The 23932-nt window shown below is 33.2% G+C and overlaps 2 protein-coding genes across 3 annotated transcripts in view; one reads left to right on the top strand and one right to left on the bottom strand.

Annotated features, from left to right (window-relative positions):
• Positions 1-23932, top strand: part of LOC149423015 (uncharacterized) — a 380033-nt gene that overhangs the window by 28990 nt on the left and 327111 nt on the right. The gene's annotated exons all lie outside the window — the stretch shown is intronic.
• On the bottom strand, positions 15043-17534 carry LOC149423018 (uncharacterized). Its single transcript, XM_089632809.1, has 3 exons — positions 17478-17534; positions 16939-17160; positions 15043-16846 (listed from the first exon to the last, which is right to left on the bottom strand). The coding sequence occupies exons 2-3, from the start codon at positions 17152-17154 to the stop codon at positions 15152-15154; spliced, it is 1911 nt and encodes a 636-aa protein (XP_089488935.1). The 5' UTR covers positions 17155-17160; positions 17478-17534; the 3' UTR covers positions 15043-15151.

Genomic DNA, 23932 nt, shown 5'->3' with positions numbered 1-23932 from the left:
ATAACATCTTTATCCATTTCGTGCTTTCCTTCACTGTTTATAAATAGCTAAAGATAATCCCAAAATTGTGGGACACATTATTTGTTTCCCTGTTTTACTGCATTTCATGTAATATGGCAGACTGGGATTGCACTATCCTCCCAGTCCTGCTGGATTAAAACATAAATAATAATAATTATATGTGAGCCCTTTCATAGTACGACAATCTGCAAAATCTACAAAATGTTACTAAAAGTTTCAATTTATTATAACATAAGTCTTTATGTTAAATTCGGATAATTTAGTGAAACTTATGTCAAATTTACTTTAGCTGTAAGTTATTTTTCGGGCTTTGTAATGCTTTCAGACGGTTCAAAAATAACGCAATAAAAAATATCCATGTAGTATCTCATATATGCTATTATTTATTAACAAATTAATACCAAGTATATTATATTTTCGTATCATTCTTTGACACGGAGTTCATATTATCTGCTTTCGTTATAATGACAAATGTCATGGAACTTGTGAGCCCAACAATGTAAATGACAGATTAGTTGTTACTTTCTAATAATATCTCTTGCATTACTAAAACATTCTTAAATGAACTAATAACCTTTTAATCTAATCTGCTTAAGGAAGTCATCACTAATATGACTCTTTCATGAACAGCGGCGTGTGGTTAAATCAATTAGTTGCTATGCTATGACATGCATTTAATATATAACATTTAATATTTATTTTAAACTGAAAGCAAAGCAGAAAAACATAGATAGATAAAATATCAAAGTAGTTTCTTATTAGGCTAGAACATAAAATCAGTTGATGGAAAAAATTCTATCGTTAGAAGAGAATATGGAACTAAACGTTTTTTTACGTGGTTTTTGATGAAATTAATTGTGAAGATTTTGGAGAGTTTTGATGGTTTTGAAAATGAATAGAAATATTAAATTGTAAACCACGCTTGTTTAAATTTCTTAAACAAAAAATATTCAGAAAAACAGTTGAAGAAGTTACGAGTACAGTCATTTTTTGCATTACCTAAAAGCCATTGACCGTTTGGTAAAACCTTTCAAGCCAAAAACCGGAAACCTTACAAGAGACAGTAAAAACATTTTTGCCGAATTCGTAAAACTAATTAAAAAGTAGTTTTTCAAATTGCAAAAATATTGTTTTTCTATTAATAAATTTGAGATATTTGAGGGTTTAGTGATTTCATCATAAGTTTTTCAAAATAACCTAAAAAAATTGTACTCGTAATTTTAGTTTTTAGAATTAAAAAAGCCTCACCCGGCAAAAATTAGTTAAACTTGTTGTATTTTTAATACTATTCTATTTGAAACTACACCAAAACACAGTCGATATTATAATCCGTTTAAGTGTATTTATCTGATGTACCTAAATACTCAATCAAACCTGGATTTACTACTGGTATTTCTCATTTAAATTTGTTTTTGTTTTAACATTTGAAAATCTTCCACCGTACTGAATTAATTTACCCTTGAAAAATATCCTCCACAACACAGGAAACCATAGCCTAAAGGACAGTGTAATAAAAAAGCAAATCTAGTAAATAAATAATTAAATAAAAAATAATGCATTTACATGCATATTTCATTGTAATATTATTTGTTTTTTCCTGGTCAATAAGAATCATGAACATAATAATGAGTTAACACGCTATTGCTCTGTACTGATTTATGAGTGGTACAAATCAATCATCTTACATGTTCTAATCTCATTTAGATAATTACACAACTTTTTAAATTGCATACTCACCTAACGATGTTGATACCATGCAAAGAGATTGCATTAAAGCAGTGTACGATCTAATTTATTAGTACACAATATTATTGAAGCAGGTATAAACATTTCTGAACACAACAAGAATTTTAACAATTTATGAGCTAAAATCCACATTTCATTATATACTACCCTACGTTACAATATTTGCCGATTTTTATTTTTTTTTACTGACTTTACTAGTGTATTTAATTTTTTTTCATCTCAGTATAATTTTATTTTATTTCATATTATTTTTTCGTATAATTAGTGAGTTCAACAACATCATCTAATGTTTGAAAATACGTAATATTATTGTATCAGTAAAAAAATATTAATACCATCGGTTTGTTTGAGAAAATCAGAATTTTTCACTAGTAAAATTAATATTAAATAAAAAAAAACTTGAACAAACAAGCACCACTTTTAATTTAATTAATAAATGACGGCCAAATAGGTTTTGCTTATCTCGAGCCTAATCAGGGCTATTATATTTATGTGTTAGTGGCAAGTACTTGCTTACTTCGATAAAAAAATTATTACTAGTTACAATATCACTGTTTTATTAGGAACTACTTAATTAAAGAAATTGAAATATCAAATATTTTACCAGCATATATTTAAAGTCAAAATATTTCACCTACAAATGTAGATATAGTATGTCTCGACGCCATCTAGTGGGAAATTTAGCACTAACAACGTTTTTCCTACAAATATAAAGTTGGTTGTTTACAGGTGAAAAATGTAATAAGCAGTAATTGTTGATTGAAGTACTAGTACATATTGAATTATTTGGCGTGTTGGAAATAAGACGACGAAGCTAAGTGGTCTATAGCACCCGATTGGACATCAAAAAATGCGGGTTCGATTCCCGTCAGCGGCATTTATTTTTACTCGGGAGATATTTCCAATTTGTATTGATATTTCAGGCGACTAATTGTTATTATTTTTTGGTAAACTAATGTTTAAGACAAGATTTTTTATGCATGGCACAAAGGATAACAATTATTTTTATAAGCAATAATTATTAGCCTGAAACACTCATCCACATTGAAAAATCTCCTGATAAAAGATACATGACGCCAACGGGACTTGAACCCGTGTCCGTTCGATTTCCGGTCGACAGCTCTGACCACTGAACTATGGCGGCTTATCTCTTATCCGCGAAATAATTCAATATATACTAGTGTTTCATTCAACAATTACTGCTTATTACATTTTTTCACCTGAAAACAACCAAATTTATTTTATATGAGAAAAGCATTGTAAGTGCTAACTCTCTCACTAGATGGCGTCGAGACAAATTGTCTACATTTTTTGGTGAAGATACTTGAACTTGTCTAATATTAATTATTATTTATAATACTAATTAATATAAGACTAATTATTGCTTATAATAATTTAATATATTTAATAATTGTATGCTGATAGGACGTTAGGAATATTTCTTTTTTGGTAAAAGGTACCCAAATACGGAACCAACATAATTTCAGAGGTCATTTGCTTATAGGAATATATCGTATGAAATTTGTCAGAATCTGTTTTTAATTTATCTAAATTAGGTAAACAATAAATACGAGGAAGCATAGTCTATTCAAAATAAATTGTACCTATTTCTGATAGCAAGCTGAGAATAATACTAATTGGATAACTTGTCTAGCGTTATTTTGTGAAAAATCAACTCATAATATAAAGGAAAAGTTCCTTCTTTACTTTCATTTTTTTTTATTTTTTTTTATTTTTCATTTCCTTGTTTTATCTATTAATATTTCTTTAGTTTATTATATCAGCTAAACAATAGTAAAAAAAAAAGTCGTGGTATAACTGAAAGTATACTAGATTATGAATATACATTTGTATTACTTTACCAACAGAATTTCTTCAATTCAGTTTCATTTTCAAATTCATTTTCTTGTTTTTATCTATTAATATTTCTTTAGTTTATTATGTCAGCTAAACAATAGTAAAATATGTCGTGATATAACTGAAAGTATTCTAGAATATGAATATACATATGTATTATTTTAACAACAGAATAGTCAACACTATAATTTACTATAATTTACATGTAAAAACATTATCATATTGGAATGTCCTAAAACGGGCAATCGCCTAGTTGGACATTTTAAGTTCATTAATTGTATTATGTAATATTTAAAAACAAACAATAAATAAATAAATAAAATAAAAATAAAATAAATAATCTTTTTTTTAAATTATTGAATAAGCTAATATCATCAGTTCTCAGTAAAAGTATGAAACAAACAAGGGACTGAATTTTAAAACGTTCTCAACTGGGACTCAAACCTGTGTCTTATCGGGATTGGCTTGTCTTGCGATTAAGCTATTGCCTCCTAATTACTCTCTGTATTTTTATTAAACTCATGCTTTCATTTTTGTTAATAAATTTTATTTATGGTTTACAAACTAATGTTCCCTAATAAAACAATGAATCGTTTTTTTATTCTTCATTCAATAAATTAAGTTTTTTATTCTCATTGAGTACATTTCAATGCTTTTGCAGTATACATTGCAAATTTAAAAAAAAAACATTACAGGCAGTCAAAAAACTAATGTCTTAAACAAAACAAACTACTCAAAGCGATCAAAGAACATTTCAATGTAAAAAAATCAAAATTCGTCAATTAAATAATGTAACGTTATAAATCGTTAAATTGTACATTGTTGATATACATTTATATTTTTAATGTTTTTAACTCCTTAAATTATAAATAAGAATACTTACATAAATAATGTTCATCTCGATACTCAGCATCTCTTTTAAACACAAGCATCTGCTTCCATAAAAGAGTAACATCAAAAAAAAATTTAAAAAAATTGTGAAAACTAATTTTTATATATCATTATTTTTAGTAAATATTTGTATACATTGTAAACTGTTTAATTATTAAATAAAAATAAAAAAATAAAATAAAAAACAAAATAAGAAGAACGACTTTTTTAACGTTACTCATAGAATAACCCATCTAAAATAAACAAAAATACAAGATTATTTCTACGAAAGTGATGCAATTGCCCTGCTAAATTCTGGGGTTCACCGTTTCCAATTCTAGTAGCAATAATTAAGTATCTTGTTCAAATTTTATCTACCATTGGGATTACAGTGAATTAAAAACATCTTGCTAAATTCAAAAAACCCATATAGTATACCCTCATGGAAATAGCATAACCATTAATCAAATTTTCACCTGTCAAGATTAAACATATATGTGGCACACAATCAAAACCTATCAGTTGTCATAATATTAATATATTCAATAAATCTTCATAAAATACGGTTCGATACGTAGTAAAATTACCAGTATATAATATATATCAGAAGCAGTTAGGGGTTCAACGACCGTGTCTAGTTTATAACTGTATAGTATGCCCTTATACGGGATCTCCAGCGCTCCATTAGATATTACAATCATTAATATCATTGTCAGCTGTCAATACATGGCTTTTTCATACACATTACGTACAATGCTTAAGCCAATGTCCAATATTTTATAAACCCTAGTAAAAATTGAAGTAGAAACGTAATACGGGAAAATTACATGGAAATGGTTGATGTGTTTTAGGGATTCACCGACTGCAAGTGGTAAAATTATACCACGTTGACTCATCAAGAATCTAAAAACGTAATGACATGCCTTAAATTTTATTATACGCCCTCATGGAAAAATATACGGAAATTAAAATAATGTTTATCTGTTCACAGGGGATTCATTGTTTAGGTGTTTGTTCTCATTTTCGAGTAAATGGAGTCCGAAATTGGAATTTTTTAGGGTCATATTAAAAAAAGGGTTGCTAGGGGGTTAATGTGAGGTGTGTTAAGCGATGAACGATGAGCGATGTTTTAAGCATCGAAGCTTTAAACCCCCCTTCAAAAAGATTTAGTTAGCTGCCAAAAAAATTGTTGCAATGCAAAAAAAATCGAAATATCAAAATATAAGTTTGGTTTTTCTGTGACAGTGTTTTCTATTCAACAATTTCCAGCTTTTACTACGAGTTTTCGGTCACCGTGTACAACTGTTAGTGGAAGGTTTCGATGATTGGATTACCTATTTGAACTATTTGAACACGTATTTATAGCTCATTAGTCTTAGTGCACAGAATAAATGTAACTAATTCATTAAAACCACCGTTTATTCGTATAATTAAAGTATAATTGACAGAATTTTAGAAATTATAATTTACACGAAAAAACCGTTAAAAACAGAAAATTTTAGGTTAGACCACTGGGTTGCTATGATCGGACCAAAGCATTTTGCAATCAGAGTTCAATCATAGGTCCTTTTAGAAATTATAATTTTAGTTCATATCAAGATAAAAAACAGGATTAATAAACATTAAAAATGCAATTAAAATTAGAATAAAATATTTCTTATTTTAATCATCTGTTATCTAATTTAAAAATGTACCTTTATACTAAGATGGTTGCCTCTTTTGGCATAGTCACATGAAAACAAATAAACTAAATAAAAAAATCCAATGAACCTCAACAACTGAAAACTATAAATTTCAACAATGAAACTAAATAAACATTCATTTTATTTCTTTATGTTTTTTAGGCATCGATTTGAAGACATCATAAAAATAAATTCAATTTTTTTGTTCCTTTTTATTTAAAACTTTTTTGATATAATTATAACTTCGCGAGGTCTTACCAGTAATTGAAAAATATTGATTTTGTCCTTTTTTGACTTGTGCATTAAGAAAATGTTAGACATTAATATCGTCATGACCTTGGATTTCAAAAAAGGCTAGTTTCTGAAGTAATGAAGAGGTCCATTCATTGCGCTGGTCCATTGATCGCAATCTCCTTCTATATGTTTTCACCAATGTTCATAAAAACAGAATCAAATATATGTAATAGCGCTGTACGCTCTAATTAGTCTAAGCATATATTTGTAAATACTGTGGCTTGAGATCCTTAAATGCCGGGAAGTTCTTCATAGTCCTGACGGTTACAACTGAGTTATCAGGTGTCTACTATTCCTCAAGCAAGTGCCGGCAGGAGCTAGTATATTCCTGCCATCGAGAGCTCAGTTGTAACATCTCCTTCTATTACATTCGTTGTTTATGATAGGGTGGGAGAAGTTACAACGGAGCTAACAGCAGTACGCCCATATGCCTCGGTCGAGTGACGTGTTCATTGACTTTCTAAAACGTGACGCGGTGATGCCAAAAATCTTTGGTTCGACACTACCTTCCTTCTAAGGCCATGTCCAGTTAACACATTATGTAGGTAGAGTACGCAATAACTACAAGTACAACGCTCTATAAAAAATCTATTGAAAAATAACAAAATCTAACCATATTATTGTATTAATATGCACCTGCTTTGTAGCCATTTAATCGGCTTCGACTGTGAAAAACAATACCGTAGGAAAATTCTGACAAGGTCAATGATTATGATTTACAGTTATACGGTATAGAACATAGAAGAACTCATATGTTAAATTTCAGAGAAGATTTAAGACGATAGTGTCTTATATTAGGTTTATGCTGTTACAGATTGATCTTTAAAGTAGTAGGAAGAAATACTTTATTTAAAAACATTTATTGAATAACTAAAATCTGTAACATTACATAAGTTAATCTCGTTTCAATAAATACGATATATTTAAACAAGTCCATAAAATTTTTTAAATAATGTTAAATTTCAGAAGATCTGTTAAATTACATTAAATCTGTGAAACTTAGTAAATCTGTTAAGTTACAGCTCATAAATTTGTTAAACTATAACAAGTCTGGTAAATTATCGTAAATTTAAAAAATTACTTGAATATGTAAAAAATCAACAAATTTTTTGATATAAGTAAATCTGAGTACAGTAAAGCTGTTGAAAATTATTCTGTTAAATAACTTTAAATCTTTAAAGTGCAGTAAACCTGTTGAAAATCAATCTACCTGTTAACATATACCTAATAAAAGTGAAAAATTTACAAAAATATGTTAAAATACATTTTTTAAAGTTGCCATATTGCAATAAATCTTTTAAATTGGAAGCATTAAAAATATTGTACCAAAAATGTATATATATATTACATCACTTGTACGAAATCACGATGCTATAGCCAAATTATTGTCATCGGAAGCCATACCTTTATGTAATTTTATGATAACTGGTCTGATTAATTTGTTGATTAAAACCAATAAAGTTTTTAAGCCGTTAATATTTTCAGTTGGAATGAGATTGCTTCTTGTTACTGCAACTAAATACAGGTCTCTGAGAATACAGTGACTAACAACATGCTATTAACTTCATATTGGCTGAATATCTGTAGATAAATTAAACGCAACCTTCAGCTCGCGGAACTCGACGTTTTGCCGATGAATGTTGTTTTCATGTATATTTACAAAAACCAATCCACTCTTGTAATCCTCAATGTTCATAATACGGCCTTATGTCTTGCGTGGCAACAGTGTTATCTTTTTCAATTTTGTAGGTAACATTCACGGAATAAAGCAACGGGTAGGTTACCTAGAATAAAATAAAAAGTTACACATGACATCGGGATGAAACAAAAACATACGATTCTTTCCCTTTTTGGCGCTTTACCTATTAGAGTTTGGCTAATATCAGGGTAAGTTCACTCTGCAGGCTTCAACCAAGATCTACCCTGACGGACGTTTCACACGATCCTTTTTTCGTCCAGTTTCGATGAGTTCTATTTTAAGATGGCAGGCATTAATTGACATTGTATGTCGTCTGCCATTATTTTACATCACTACATTATTTGGAAATGTTGTTTGTTGTTAAATATTGATAAAAAAATGCTACATTATGTGTATATTACTGATTGTTAACGAGGATTTCTGTTCAGTATTTCGAATCTCGTGTATATTTTTGACGATCCATTGTCGTTAATCGCAAAGCCAATGACAGATGCTTTCGTGTGCTCCATAGTTAAGTCCAAGGTGCAATATTAAAGGTATATATAATATTGTCAACAGATGTCACTTTAATTTACCATAGCAACCATTTTATTTGTCAACTTAGTAGATGATCAGCGTTCTTTTGTTTTCTGATGCATTATTTCCCTTCAAATTGTCTAACTCTATAATAAACAGCTTTTGACTGAAGCATCCTTTTGTTTTAATTAATATAAAATAACATCACGAGGATTTTCATTACTTTTTATCACTTTTTTCACATGGGTTCAAATGTAGTTTCCAAATAGGGATCGGTATGGAAAAAGTGTAAAACGTCCAGTAAAATACGAGGGTATACAAAATGTATAATTATATAACAAATGCTTCGATCTTACTTTTTAATTTCAGGTTTAGTTTCCAAATTTTGATATATTCTGACTTTATTTCCGGGTTAAATCTTCCCCACAGGAAAAACTAAACCCTTCCACACACTTTTCCACAAATGATCATCTAGTCAATTCACATTATGCGAGTGCATTATATAAGGATAATAAATACAAAATAATACAAGAACAATACGTCAAATCACCAGAGATCAAATGGCAAAATAATTCACCGACTCCAGATATTTTCATATCAGAGGGTTCGGCTAGGTAGAACTTCTAATTGGACCTATAAATCCTACTGATCTATCTATATAAATATTTAAAAAATCTTTCGTATTACTACATATATTTAAAATGACTGATTTATTTTTGCATTTTTATCTATAAATTCTTTGACAATTTAATAATTTTTATTTAATATTTTTTACATTCAAATATGCAAATTTATTCAAAAATTATTTATTCAAATATTGTCAGGTTATTCTTCCGGGGTGACGAATAACCTGACAATATTTGAAATTCTCCTACTACCAATTAAATAAAACTTTTTTTTAAATTACCAACCGGTTTTGCTCGGCTTGGGATTTCAAATTATTTTATCTTATTTTAGACATTTTAAACTTAGTTTATTTTTTATTTTTTTACGAACCGGTTTCGCTTGGCTTGAGCTTCATCAGGGTTAAAACTTAGTTTAAAATGACCCTGATTAAACTAAAGCCAAGCGAAACCGGATTGTAAAAGTTTAAATAAATTAGTTTTCATTTTAAAAGTTTACTAAACTCAAAAGGTAGTAGAGGAGAATGAAGCACCACTAGGCTTCGAAACTGATATGACTGTTACGGTTGCAGTTCCGTTGATTTGTTCCGGTCTGCTACCTGAAGTATCGATCATAGCCAAATATATTAGAAGAACGAGATATGCTATGTTGGCCGCCGGACCGTAGGCGGAGTACTACCTAATTAGGGTACTTTGAATGCTATCGGGACGTGTACGCACAGAAACCTGTTCTATGTATTAGTGCGGATACCTTAGCGTAAGCGAAGGTGTGCAGTAGTATTGGTGAACAAAACCGGCGACAATGGGCAAAACAATTCCACACAGTATGAACTGCTCATAGCACATCTCGTTCTTCTAATATCTTTGATCATAGCCAACCGCCAATATGAGAAAGAACTAGATAAAATAAAATTATTAATTAACACAACTTATTTAAGTTGTGCGCATTTCAAGGAGAAACAGTGCTATGGTTGGCATAACTATACACACTGAGTTCCTGTCGTCGCGAATCCAATTATCTACTCACGAATTAATTTTATTTTATTAATGTTGTATCTGTATCGTGTATGGAATGCAATACTGCAAAATATTTGCAGTTATTCAATAATTATTGGCGGACTTTGTTGTGGTCTAGCGATATATCGCTGGGTTGCCTACCCAATGACTTGGGAATGGAGGTTGTGGCTTCCATTTTCTTAGAATGCGAAATAATAAATGTTTTACCTACATCATCTTATAATTGCTCTTTGGAGCACTGCGTACTTTGTATTAAAAAAAAATTACATTAATTTATTCAAATTTTAACGTTATCTTGTCGTGTGTAGTGGTTCTGCGTTGCGAACCTACCAACAAAATGAATATATATATATTTCAAAATTATATCACTCTTTATCTAAAATTCTGTGTGTGTGTATTGAGTACCTGGCTATTCAAATCTGGTCCCCAAACTCGGTTAAAGCCATTTCAAGCAACGTTTTAAATCTGATTAGTGACCTTACACCAGAGATAGGTACTGATATTATTTTGAGATGATTTTTAACAAGAGCGGCCTTTTTTTATATTAACTCCACACAGGAGGCCCTGAAGAAAATAATTTCCCTCAGGGCCTATGTCATCTTTGGGGATGCTGTTGGGAGGGTCTTTTTGTGGAGAGGAAGGAGTGAACATGGGTCTTGAAGAGTCCCATGTTGTAGGAGGGAGGAAACACAGAGGCCACACACTGGCAATTTATTAACATCTCCAGAGCTCCCGTTTGAGAGCTTTCGCTTCTTTGGACAAAGATTTTTTCTCATCCATAATTAAGACTTAATTCACCCACTAAAGACAGACTATTTGACAGAGGACATCTTCATTGGGTGAAATCCATAAGGAATAATCACCTTATAAAACTCTACGTCACATACTTCAAAGAAACGTAACTTAACACTTCCCACAAATCATGACTAAAATGGATGATGAACTTGATTCATTATGTTGAAGGTGGCTAATTTCTTTTATAAAATCGCAGTCTTTGGGACGATTTAAGAGAAACGGTTTCGCGGGCATTTAAACTATGATATTAAGTCAATTAAATAAGTCAATTTTGAATGATTTTAGAGGCAACTTTGGCAATTATTCTAATTAATTATCTCACCAACACGGAATCTACGTGAAGGTAAACACAAAGCACGAGGGCCCTTGAAAATGAGACGAAATCAATAAATCTTTAGTTAACTTCACACCTGCATCCTAAGTTAATCGTTTCCTCGTGTAAAATGAACACAACATCCTTGAAACGAAAAAATCTATTTTTTAATTTGGAAATTACCTGTTTATCTATATAAATATAATTAATTATAATTAAGAAGAAACGTGTGAACCATAAGTTTCCTAAGCAAACCATGGCTAGTAGGAATATAAAAACATGTTAGCTTTATAATTTTATCTATCAATTATCTTTTCGACACATTACAAGCGTTTTTACTTTTTATATATCTTATCATTATAAGTACAAGACCGAAGATGCCTTTATATGAAATGATATACTTATGTATAATAAAAACCTAATATATCTGTTACATTGAATAAGAAATTTCGTTCGAATGCTTGTGTTGAAAAAAACACCAATTGACTATCTCTCACTTCAACTTGTAAGTCAGAACCATTTAACATTTTGTGGTTGCCGTGGATACGGAGAACTATACTGTACTTATTATTACGTAGGAAATAGGATAGGCTGAGTTCATCATGGATTGCGTGGATGAACTAAATTTGCATTATAATATGCGACTTATTAACTAGTCAGTACGTAAACCATATGTGCACCTACTCTATTCATCGAATTTTTCCACGTGGCTTACGAGAAATAAATTAACAGATTAAAGATAAGCAACAACATTCCTGGCTTTTCCGGAAACCAACGCCAATTGACAATTAATTCCAACAGAATAATACATATATTTCCCTACAATTTATTTTCAATTAAATTCCTTCTCGTATTCATTCGATTGGAAGGAATATACGATTTTTTTATCTTCTAGTAGAAATCGTCAACTTTTTGGAGTGGGGTGGTGTGTGAAGGAAACTGAATGGGTTCAGTTGGTAGATGTTAGTTATGGAACTCTCTGTTGTGACTTCTTCGAAAGGACGACTTTAGTTGCAGAACGGTTAGCTCTTTGACTTCCTCGATAGGACAAATTTTGTTGCAGAGCGGTTAGCTCTTTGACTTCCTCGATATGACAACTTTTGTTGCATAGCGGTTAGCTCTTTGACTTCCTTGATAGGACAACTTTTGTTGCAGAGCGGTTAGCTCTTTGACTTCCTCGATATGACAACTTTTTTTGCAGAGTAGTGAGCTGTTTGAATTTCTCGATACGAGGAGTTTTTTTGCAGAGCGGTTAGCTGTTTGACTTCTTAGATAGGTCGATTTTTGTTGCAGAGTGGTTAGCTGTTTGACTTCCTCGACAGAACGACTTTTGTTGCAGAGTGGTTAGCTGTTTGACTTCTTAGATAGGTCGATTTTTGTTGCAAAGTGGTTAGCTGTTTGACTTCCTCGACAGAACGACTTTTGTTGCAGAGTGGTTAGCTGTTTGAATTCTTAGATAGGTCGATTTTTGTTGCAGAGTGGTTAGCTGTTTGACTTCCTCGACAGAACGACTTTTGTTGCAGAGTGGTTAGCTGTTTGACTTCCTCGACAGAACGACTTTTGTTGCAGAGTGGTTAGCTGTTTGACTTCTTAGATAGGTCGATTTTTGTTGCAAAGTGGTTAGCTGTTTGACTTCCTCGACAGAACGACTTTTGTTGCAGAGTGGTTAGCTGTTTGAATTCTTAGATAGGTCGATTTTTGTTGCAGAGTGGTTAGCTGTTTGACTTCCTCGACAGAACGACTTTTGTTGCAGAGTGGTTAGCTGTTTGCGTCGATAAGTCGAGTTTTATTGCAGAGCGGTTAGCTGTTTGACTTCTTCGATAGGACGCTTTTTGTTACAGAGTGGTTAGCTGTTTGATTCAGAACACAGGAGGAAATAGAAACTTTTTTTTAAAACTCTATTAACTTTGTTCCAGAGAGGAAGTTACTCGCAATTTCTATTCTTATCAGAACGAAACTCTTGTACAGACACTGCTTTCGTAATAATATATTAGTTATAATAAATAAATATTTTCAACTAAACAAGTTTTTATTGTTAGGAGTTAACCTGTGCTGTGGAGAACATTTAACAAGTGTAAGATGATTAATTATATAGGAGGAGTTTAATGAATAATATATTATACGTATACACAATTTGAAGCAAAAAACCATTGTAGAAATTTAAACAAATTCAAGTACAAAAAAAAAAACAATTTTAAAATAAAGTGGAAATATGTAATTTGTAGATTGCAACCAAACTTGTAGATGTTCTAAGTTGTTTAGGAAAGCAATGGTAATTCATGATCAGCACAGCAAATTTAACACCAATCAATTATTATTTATTTTACGCGATTAAATCAGGCTTCAGAAAGATAAAGTTAGTTTTCTTAAATACCTTCCGTGTGAAGTCAGTTCATGATTTTCAATAAAACTAAGTATCTTCTAACTACGTGTTATAACAGAGACAATAGAAAGACGCCTTCTCTTTTTATAGTTTGTTCATTTGTTCACTCTCACACAAATACGTCGGATTTGTCAATTTGTGTTATTTCTACGATTTTCAAAGGTTAGCAAATCAACACCACCACATCAAAAGAAAAGTTCAAATCAACAACACTATTCATTGAAAACCAAGGGAGGAAAGTTTATTTCTGACTAGTGTTTTGCTTGCCAGATTTTTAAATGCTTCCTGTTTTAGTGTATTGGTAGTTCGCAAGCCGTGTTGCACACTTATGTTGTTCTCTGTAAGAGAAAACGCAAATTGGGACCAGTGGTGAAATTGAGAGAAACAAAGTTTATTCAACTCGTCTTAATGCATTTATACTTCGTCTTAAGCCATCCACTTAATTATTATCTTATGCACTATTCACATCATCGCATGTTGTAGATACATAGTAAAAAGGTCGAATATCAAACAATTATAGGTAATGAAGAGTTAGTCTGATGATGATGACAAAATTATTATAGCATTATCTAAATACACCTCTCACGTGGCTTGTTTCAGGTTACAGAAAAAAAAAATCACACAGTAGGCCTTGAGGAAAAAAAATCTTCAGGGCCTATGTCGTCTTTGGGGATGCTGTGTAGTGGGTATTTTTAGGGAGAGAAAGAAGAAAAAGTTCTGGGAAGGATAAAGTTATAAAGGGTAAGTAGGAATCTGGGGGTCAATGTGTCAAGGAGTGACGGATGAATGAATCCATCCCTCTCAATGTGGTGCAAGGCGATGAATCGAGGGAGTACGGTTGGAGAGGCCAGATGGTCTCGATCAACCAGCCGATCCGGCACACCACGCAGCAGTTGGCAAACGTATTCGCCTATCCTAGAATCCTAGACAAACCTCACCCTATACCTAACCTGTCAGGAGTGTTGGTTATTCAATGTTAATAAACCTCAACTATTTTTTGCGAATTAAGCAAATTTAATTTTTTACAGTTTTCCTGATTTTATTTTTTCTACACTCTTGCTCTTTAGTTAATTGGTGTAGAGTCACGTGGGGTAACCGTGCGCAATTTTTACATTGGGATTTTTGTATTAAAAAGCTTTAGGTATTTTACTCAATTTTTTTGTTTATTAATATGATCAATCATTAAGGCATCTCAAACAACCATAAAAACCTCAAATGGTTCATAAATCAAACAGTTATATAAAAAAGTTTACATGCATGTCGATTGCGTACACTTACCCCGTGTGCGGGGTAAGTATACGCATACCGTAGGGTAAGTGTTCGCACCGAGAAGAGTTACCCCCCATTGCAATTATCACACTTAAATTGCCCCTTATCGTAGTCTGTGCAGTTCTCATGCCACCATGCTTTACACACAATACATTCTATCCAATCTTCTGTTGGTGGATCTCGATATTTCTCCTTGCATTGTGGGCAAAAATAGTCCTTAGAAGCCTGTTTTTGTGCTTTTTTTAAACAATTACGCACGCTGGAATCTCCCACCTTACGCTTTGTGGTGATTCTTTGTGGTGTGACTTTCTTGAAAAGAGGTGGTCGTCCGATTTCTATGGTTTTAACTATCGGTTTTCGGACCATTTTTGCATCTGCATCTCTCTGCTTCTGCTGAAGTTTCTTTTTATAGGGACTTGAGGTAATTATTTCAGACTTGCAAGCATTTTTTCGTCGTTTTTGTGTATGCGTTGCTTTTGGCAGAGGACTTATAACAAATATAGGGACGTGAAGGACTGATGTTGCATTTTGTGGTGGAGAGCTGGCCTGAACTTCAATTACATCTTCAATCGGAGTAGTAAGAAGCTGATGAATAATATTTTTATTAGGTCTGACAGACGTTTGTGGGCTGCTTGGTGCCGCATGTATTTCGGCATTGCAAGAGATCTGATTTTTCAGAATATCTGTGCTAATTATCGATCCTATGTCACTTTGCTCTTGATTAGCTAACGGAGAGATAATAGATACGTCAGGTTGGGGCTCGAACATATCAGTAACAGAAGCAGCTGCAAAATCAGCTTCGGTGAAGAGTTCATTGTCTAAAGGATGTATTCCGCTTACTTTAAAACCTGATACCGCATTCCCCACAGTTGCAACTTTCTTGAAGGCTTTATCGAAAATCGAGATAACTTGGTATTGGTTGATTGCTCTCCCAGGATGCTGACCCATCCATCTTTCGCATTCCACTGCGTATTGACCTTTAAGAGGACTGAAAAATGCCCTGTCTAGTGGCTGCATTTTATGGCTACTATGAGGCGGTAATGTCAGGACTACTATTCCGTGGTCCCTACAAAATGTGGTTGCTTCAATACTGATATGAGATGAATGGTTATCAATAATCAAAAGGACAGGGTTGTTGGGACTTGCCCCCACATTGTCTTTAAAATGCTGTAACCAGTTTAGGTACAAATTAGCATTTATAAATCCGGAATCGGAAACCATTCCAATGCAACCAGCCGGTCCATCGTCCATTAGTTCTCCCTTCAGTCGTTTACGTGGGAAAATGAATGCAGGTGGTACATAATGTCCTGTTGCACTGACACAACAAACCGCTGTTATGGTCTGCCCACGTTCTCCGGAGACTATCTTGTTGACATTTTTTTTCCCTTTCAAAGAAATAACCCGGGGAGTCTTCTTGGGTACAGTACTAATTCCGGTTTCATCCATATTGTACATTCTCCCAGCAAGGAATTTATGTTTTTCCATGCACTCTTGCAAGTTTGCGTAAAACCGCCGAACTTGGACAACGTTAAACCCAATAGCTCTCGCAATACTTGTGGGAGTAGTCTGTCTTAAAGCTAAAATAGGGTTTCGTTTTAGAAATCCATACACCCAATCTTTGCCAGCCATTTTTGTAATGTTGTCAAATCTGTTCTCGATCTTGTTGATTTCAGCATACTCGTAAACAATTTTTCTCAGTGTCTGCATAGTCAGGCCGTAGAACATTTCGTCAGTTTTTTTACAATAATCTACGATTTCTGCCTGAAAACAAATTAATAATTATTAGATCAATAGTTTCACAAAAAAATGACACCTGCACGATAAATTGAGTATCTATTTATCCAAAAATCTACCTCTTTATCTGGTGTAAATGTCGGACGATATCTCCCCATTGAAGTTGCTATTAATTTTAGTTTTAGGCGTTTACGCAGAGTGGCTTCACTGATCCCAACAATATCTGAAGCAGCCCGCTGACTCTTCCCCTCTTTCATAAGCCTTTTTGCAGTTTCAATCTGCTCTTGAGTGCAAACTGACCTCTCCGGGTGCTTTCTCACGTACACACGCGGCATATTTCACTGTAAAAAAATAACGAGAGTTGAAATATTATGCTATAAAATCAATTTTATCTATCGGGGTAAGTGTTCGCACTCGTCCAACTGCGAACGCTTACCCCAGCACACTTACCCCATCACACCAAAATTCAATAAACTTTAAAAATCAGATTAGTGGTTATCTTTATTAGAATTATCACTTTGCACCCGTCTAACTAACAATATTTCACTAAACATTATCATAGACCACGTCGCTCTGACACAGCTGGTTACACAATAGCACACATCGGTAACGGAGATGAAAAATTTAAGAAAAGCACGAAAAAAAGTAATTTACCTACCAGTTTTTATTGACAAATCAGCATCCACTGTACACATGTCCTGCTTCGGCGCGATCCAGAACACTACTGAATTAAGGAACGCGCGGGCGCTTAACAGGTACAATCTTGTCGGAAACATCACTGCGAACACTTACACTCCGCGTACGGTTACCCCACGTGACTCTATTTAAAACCTTTATGGTAAATATTGTTTTGGATTGAGAGCTATTTTCTTCCTCACTTGATTAACGGGTTCTTAGGTTAATTAATTTTCCCACCAATGTAATTTAATTTACCTAATTCTTAATTTTATTTAAACGTAAACCACGTTATAATGACTATCGATATTTTTAAAATGTGAACGAAACTAAGCAATCATTAATAATTTATTGAATTCATTGAGAAAAATTCGTACAACTCTAAAGAGTGTAAAAATGATAGACGCCATTTCGAGACATATTTTAATGCTTTGATTGATGTAGGTCAACATTGTTTTGTTTCAATACGAGAAAGTTGATTGAGTACCTACTTACATTAATAATTATTATAACATCCCACGAAATTACTAATAAATAGGAACTTGTCGGATTAGCGAATTTAAATACGGATTTCATTGTGTTTGATTTCAAGTTCCTACTCTGTTTGGTCGCAACGATAATAATGTCATTGAATTAATTTATATCATGCTTATTGTATAAAATGAGGACGAGCGTTTGAGTAGGTCCGGTCTGTTGATACTGGCGATATAATGTATAATATTATGTCCAGTTTATTAGCCGAATTGGAAAAGATAATTATTGTTTTCCAGGTTTATCGTGATTGATTTTTTTGGTTTTATGCCGAATCGCTTCTTTAGTGAACGTTTCGGACAGCATTACAGAGATCATCATCAAGGTAAATCTGTAATTGACGATTAACAATGTAATGCTGTCCAAAACGTTGGCTAAAAAGGGAGGTAGCGCAATACAGTATAATACCCCAAAAATAAATCACTATAATAGTCGAAAAATCTCAAATCATATTTGTTTAAAAAGGTGTTAAACTTATTTTTTGCTTTATTTTTTACCTCTGTTTTTTTCGTCTTTATTATAATATTTTAAAACTTCTTTAACATAATAATCATTTCACGACAATACTATAATAAAAAACACGCGAACACCCCAGTATAGGTTCTCCTTGTGAGTTTTTCACGAAACACTGTATACTTACAGTAGATAAACGTCATTTTTGCGAAGTAAATTTGTTTGTGTGTTCCTTGCCGGTCAATCCGTATTGGATATTACCATTTTACTCCGCCAGAGTTCGCATGAGCGTTACCATCTGTCAAATCGGAATAATCAATTTTTTTTTTTTTTAAAGAAAGACAACAATTCCCGGGTTACGAATAACCTGACAACATTTGAAAATCTCCTACTACCACCACAGTAAGCGGAAAATGTTGCTTGTGTTGTGATGGAGGACTTAGCCAGCCGAGGAATTGAACACACTACGCCTGGGTGAGAACCAAGCGCGATGTCAACTCGGCCACCGACCGGTATATTACGCGAGTTCTACTGTTCACAGTACTACTACTAGGCATATATTCTCCTATTTAGGATGTCTGCTATTATTACTAATATCTACATCATTAGTAAGGATTAAGCACAATCATTTTCATCAAAGAATAAATTATCAAGCATTTTAAGGACATACGTAATAAGTACACTAACTATGTATAGTTTAATGTTTAGTACCTTATAACTTGTTGTAAAATGTACTATGAATGTCTAAATAATAAAGTAGAGAACCTCTTTTATCATTATATAATTATCTATTTTATCTATTTATCATTATCATTGAGTAATATTATATAATATTAGAAAATTATAATATACACCATCTGCATAAAAGAAATGTTGTTTCTATTATAATTCAATTTTATTGTAAAATAATTTAAAATACCCAATTAATGATTTGAAGCTGGACAATAGATCTGTAGTTTGACCTCTATTATTTACAAAATATTGATCGGATTTATCTCAAATTTCTTTGATTTTATAATGCATGTAACATCTCCGTGCTTTCATTCACTTGTATCTTCAATTATTATCATTATTTTGGACATCACAACACACAGTGTGAAGTTCCAAGAAAAAGCTCACATCCAATTTTTGCCAGAATATTTTTTTGTTATATACAACGAAATTTTTTATTTGCGTTGAAAACGTTGCCTTCGACTACTATTTCATGAGATGATTTCAGCTAATATAAACGATAAACTTTGTTCAATGAAAAGTTGGTAAAAGCACGTAACATTATTATGACGTTAGTAACAGCTTAAAGTCACTTCTGATTAAACACCTGCTTCTAGTGATTTTACATTGTTAAATGACTTTTTTCAGAAAAAGAACTCTTTGCGGTTTGATAATATTTACGAAATCAAAACAACCTCGCTAAAAATCAAATTGATCGCATGGCACCATTTTAAATACATGGTCAGTAACTATTATTAGTATTAGTTATTGACTATATAACTAATATTAGTTATTGACTCCAGAAATTCTTTCACATCATTTATATTTCTTCAGTTACGCTGGTGCAACAGAGTCATAAAAAAAGGCCACGGAAAACTAGCACCAAATCATTTTCAAAAAATTCAATGAACATATTAACTCAGTTTCCGATGGCCAAGGTAGATGTTCCAAAGTGGCGAATAGAGGTATATAATAAGAATCTGTTTTCCCAATCTATGACTCTTCTACATTCATATTTGTACATGCATTAAATTACGGTAGCATGAGATGTTTTTCAACTAGTAACTTTCCATTTTTTTCAGATCACATTAAGACCCGCTTTCCTAAAAAAATAATGACTATTCCTTGAGTTCCTTTCTCAACGTAACTCGTAACATCGCCTAATTAGGAGGCGATATAGATCCTCTGGCTATGCACAATACAGCCAGAGGAGCTTTTAATGTATGTGAAGTTTCAGATATGTCTTAGCTATAATACATTGAAAAAACTATCGAATTTATATAACCGTTATCGTCTTTCACTCTAGTCTTTGTAAATTAACATTCCCACTCTGGGTTCCTAGTTTAACTTCCTAGATTTCAATCAGATTATGTACTACACTTATTAGATGCATACTGTATAGATGATTTGTGGAATGTGAATGTTTTTCTATGTTAAAATATCACGTAAAGTTACGCATTTCCGCTACTGATTGTTAAATAACCGACCAGCAACTGGACAACACCGCATGCCTAATATGCACAAACCTTACTCAAACAGATGTAGACTTTAATAATGCTCTGATTATATCACAATATTCTAATTGTACTAGGTATGTGATGTTTTGGACATCCACAAAAATAAACGATGAATAATAAAATAACGTGCTCTAAAAAATTTTTGTTTAAACAACGACGGAAGATTTATTGACAGACAGGCCTTGAGTAAACAGATTCCCACGGGAAAGGAGAGACCGGAGGACAGTCGAGTTTGGAACTTGGGTGGATTGACAGCCCCGAGAAAGGGATACAAATCAGAAGTGTTGTTTGAAATTGCAGTTAATTATTGAATTCAAATGGTATTAGAGAATATTGCGGAATATTGAATTAAAGTGAAAGATTATTGATCCGGTGTTTGTGTGAAGTGAAAGTGATTCGACTCAGTGAGAAAACAATTAATAATAATGACAATAAGGAACAATCGGATAATTTGTAGAGCGCCGTTTTGTAAAAACCCACCTCAGGGGCGCCCGGTGTTGTGCAATCGCGATTGTGTTATAAAGTTGTGTTGATTTAAATGTGTAGTTCAAACTAAATTACTTGTCTTAAAAACATGAAAATAATAAAAATAATGATCGCGTTTTAAAACAAAGTGAACATATAAAGGCAGGAAGTGTTTAATCGGGCTAAGTTATTGATTTGGCGAGATGGCATTCTATCCACGGAGACCGAAACCCAGAGAATCAAATAGATTATTAACTGTGGGTTCGAATCCTAACAGATTAGGGAGGTACAATTTTATTTACAGGAATATTTAATTACCCTTTTATAAGCGTAGGGAGGAGGTCGAAAATTAAAGTGATTTAGCTATATAGTGTAACCAGGTAAGCTTCACGCTGAGAATGAGAGGTGCCTAACTGGGTGAGTTTTTTATATTATTTATTAAATTCCAGAGGACCCCCTTTAAAAGACGGATACAACTAAGTTTACGACACCTGCCGTCCAAATAATGTTATCATTAAAAGGAATACCCTAGACGGATTGTCAATCAGCTGTGAGTGAGAGACAGGCCAATGACTTTTCATATATAGGCCGAGAGGCGCGGAGTACAGTCAGTCAAAGGGGAAGTTTTGCTAGCGTAGGCCGTCCCAAATTGAAAGCGTTCGGATGCAACCAGACGGAACAAAATGAAAACTTTTCTTCTGTTATTTGACTTTTCTAATTTAATACTTTTCATCTATTGTTTGACTTTCTAAGTTACGAATTGGGATGCACGAAAACAAATCTAAAGTCGAAAGAGGGAGATGGTAATCTCCGAAATAAAACTACCAACCGAACAACTTTTCTCAACAGGTATCTTTCGAGAGGTAGGCAGCCTCTTTAAATTAAATGCAAAACATCAAACCAATTATCCGTTTATACCTTACCTGAGAGGATAGGTATTCAGTAGGAGTTACCCATACCTAATACACGAGGATGCTAGTAACCTCATAAAATAAATACTGGAACCAAATATTAAAATACAGACAGTCCTCATCCCAAATTTGGCATATCGAGTAGACCTTACATATATCTCACATGATAATTGGCTGAATGGGTAGGCACACAACCTATCGTTAATAAGCGGGCAAAATGTCGACAAGATCGTCGTGTGTTATATATGTATTGACCTAGAAAGGGATGTAAATCCCCGACGACGTGGGAGTTACAATGTTTTCTAGAGGTGGCTCGTAACTTAGGACCTTACGTGTCACACTTTCGCGACTAGATTCGTGACAAGGGATGTCATGGCTTTCCCCTTCTACACTCAGTAAAGTAGGTTATCCTGGAGGTGTTTGAGATTGGGGCAATTCTGAAATTGGTGATGAGACCTGGTTTTCTTTATTCTGGCGTGAAGGTTGCCGATTTGGAACAAGGGGAGACCCGGCCGGTTGTGATATCCAGACACGCAGATATCGATCGCCTTGCTCAAATTATCATCCATCAGTTTTGTTTGGTAAGAGGAGGAGTCAATCTTAGCTTGAAAAAAATTCATTTCCTTTCCTCTCCTTCCCCTCCCAAAAAATATACATGGATGGCGCCGACAACTAACACCATAAACTTATCGTATGTATATCACATATATAAAATCTAACACTTTATTATATTCACATTACCCTACGATAGGTAGAATCGAGTAGCTAGTGGGGGGAGAGCAGGCGACTTAGAAGATAAGGTTTATGAAATGGTTTTAAAACACAGCAGTAATGAATTCAACTCACTCTATCTCAAAAGAACCAAGGGATACCACACATATATAGATAACTAGGTTTCTAAACCGAGAAACAAAAACCCAACACAACGTTCGGTGAAGCCTTTTTATACTGAACCGTCACGTGAAATGAGTACGTTCAAGGTCGTACGTCGCGTAGACAAACTAGGATGTACACACTTGAAGGGGTGTGTAATAAAGAAAAGACGGCAGGGAGGACCTTCCTACCCCGGATATATATATAACCAAAGCCTTATGGAAAAGTTACCTACGGGACTTAAGGAAAATGTATCGTAGAAAGAAGAGAAGGAAAAGTTTGAAGTAGAAAGGGCAGATCATTACAGGTACCACTACCGGTTGTAACTTAGCTGTTAATTTCACTTGTGACCTGCGGTGTATTAAACGTTCGAGCGCTAGTATCACTTGTGTTACCGCCAGGTAAGACTCTACGAGGGCACAATTGGAGCAGTACGTTCCTGACGCTGAATTTCCACGGCGCTGATAATGCACCCAACATTCCTAACACATCACAGGCGCCGTTTGGCTCAGGTCCGGCCCTGGTTGCCACAAGATGAGTGCGACCAATCCAAATTATTACGTATTGAATAATTACAGATTCAGCGTTACTCAATATGTATTATCGGATTTCATAGGACGTATAAGGATTAGTTCCGGTGAATGCACATTTGCAAACTGACAAGAACATCATTTTGTGATTTAATAACATACGAACATATATTATTAAGTTTTTATTAGAACAACTTTTCTTTAACTTTTGAAGGTTATCCCTATTGGTTATATTACTGCAGAAAAAGATAATACTAATAAATCCAAACGAAACATGAAACAGAACAAGACACAGAAAAAAATGTTACCTATATGAATAAAACAAATTGATGTGTTTATCCGAGTCACTTTAGGTTACACAACAATTCTTTAGAACTTTTTGACTATTCAAAAAGATAGCTGCCAAAAATATGGGAAAAAATAGTTGCAATTTAATATTGTTAGTTC

The sequence above is a fragment of the Hesperophylax consimilis genome, chromosome 6, assembly GCF_061612785.1.
Source record: "Hesperophylax consimilis isolate HC1 chromosome 6, BYU_Hcon_1.0, whole genome shotgun sequence".
Lineage (NCBI taxonomy): Eukaryota > Metazoa > Arthropoda > Insecta > Trichoptera > Limnephilidae > Hesperophylax > Hesperophylax consimilis.
Note: the sequence above shows the minus strand (reverse complement) of the source record. Positions and strands in the feature narration are given on the sequence as shown.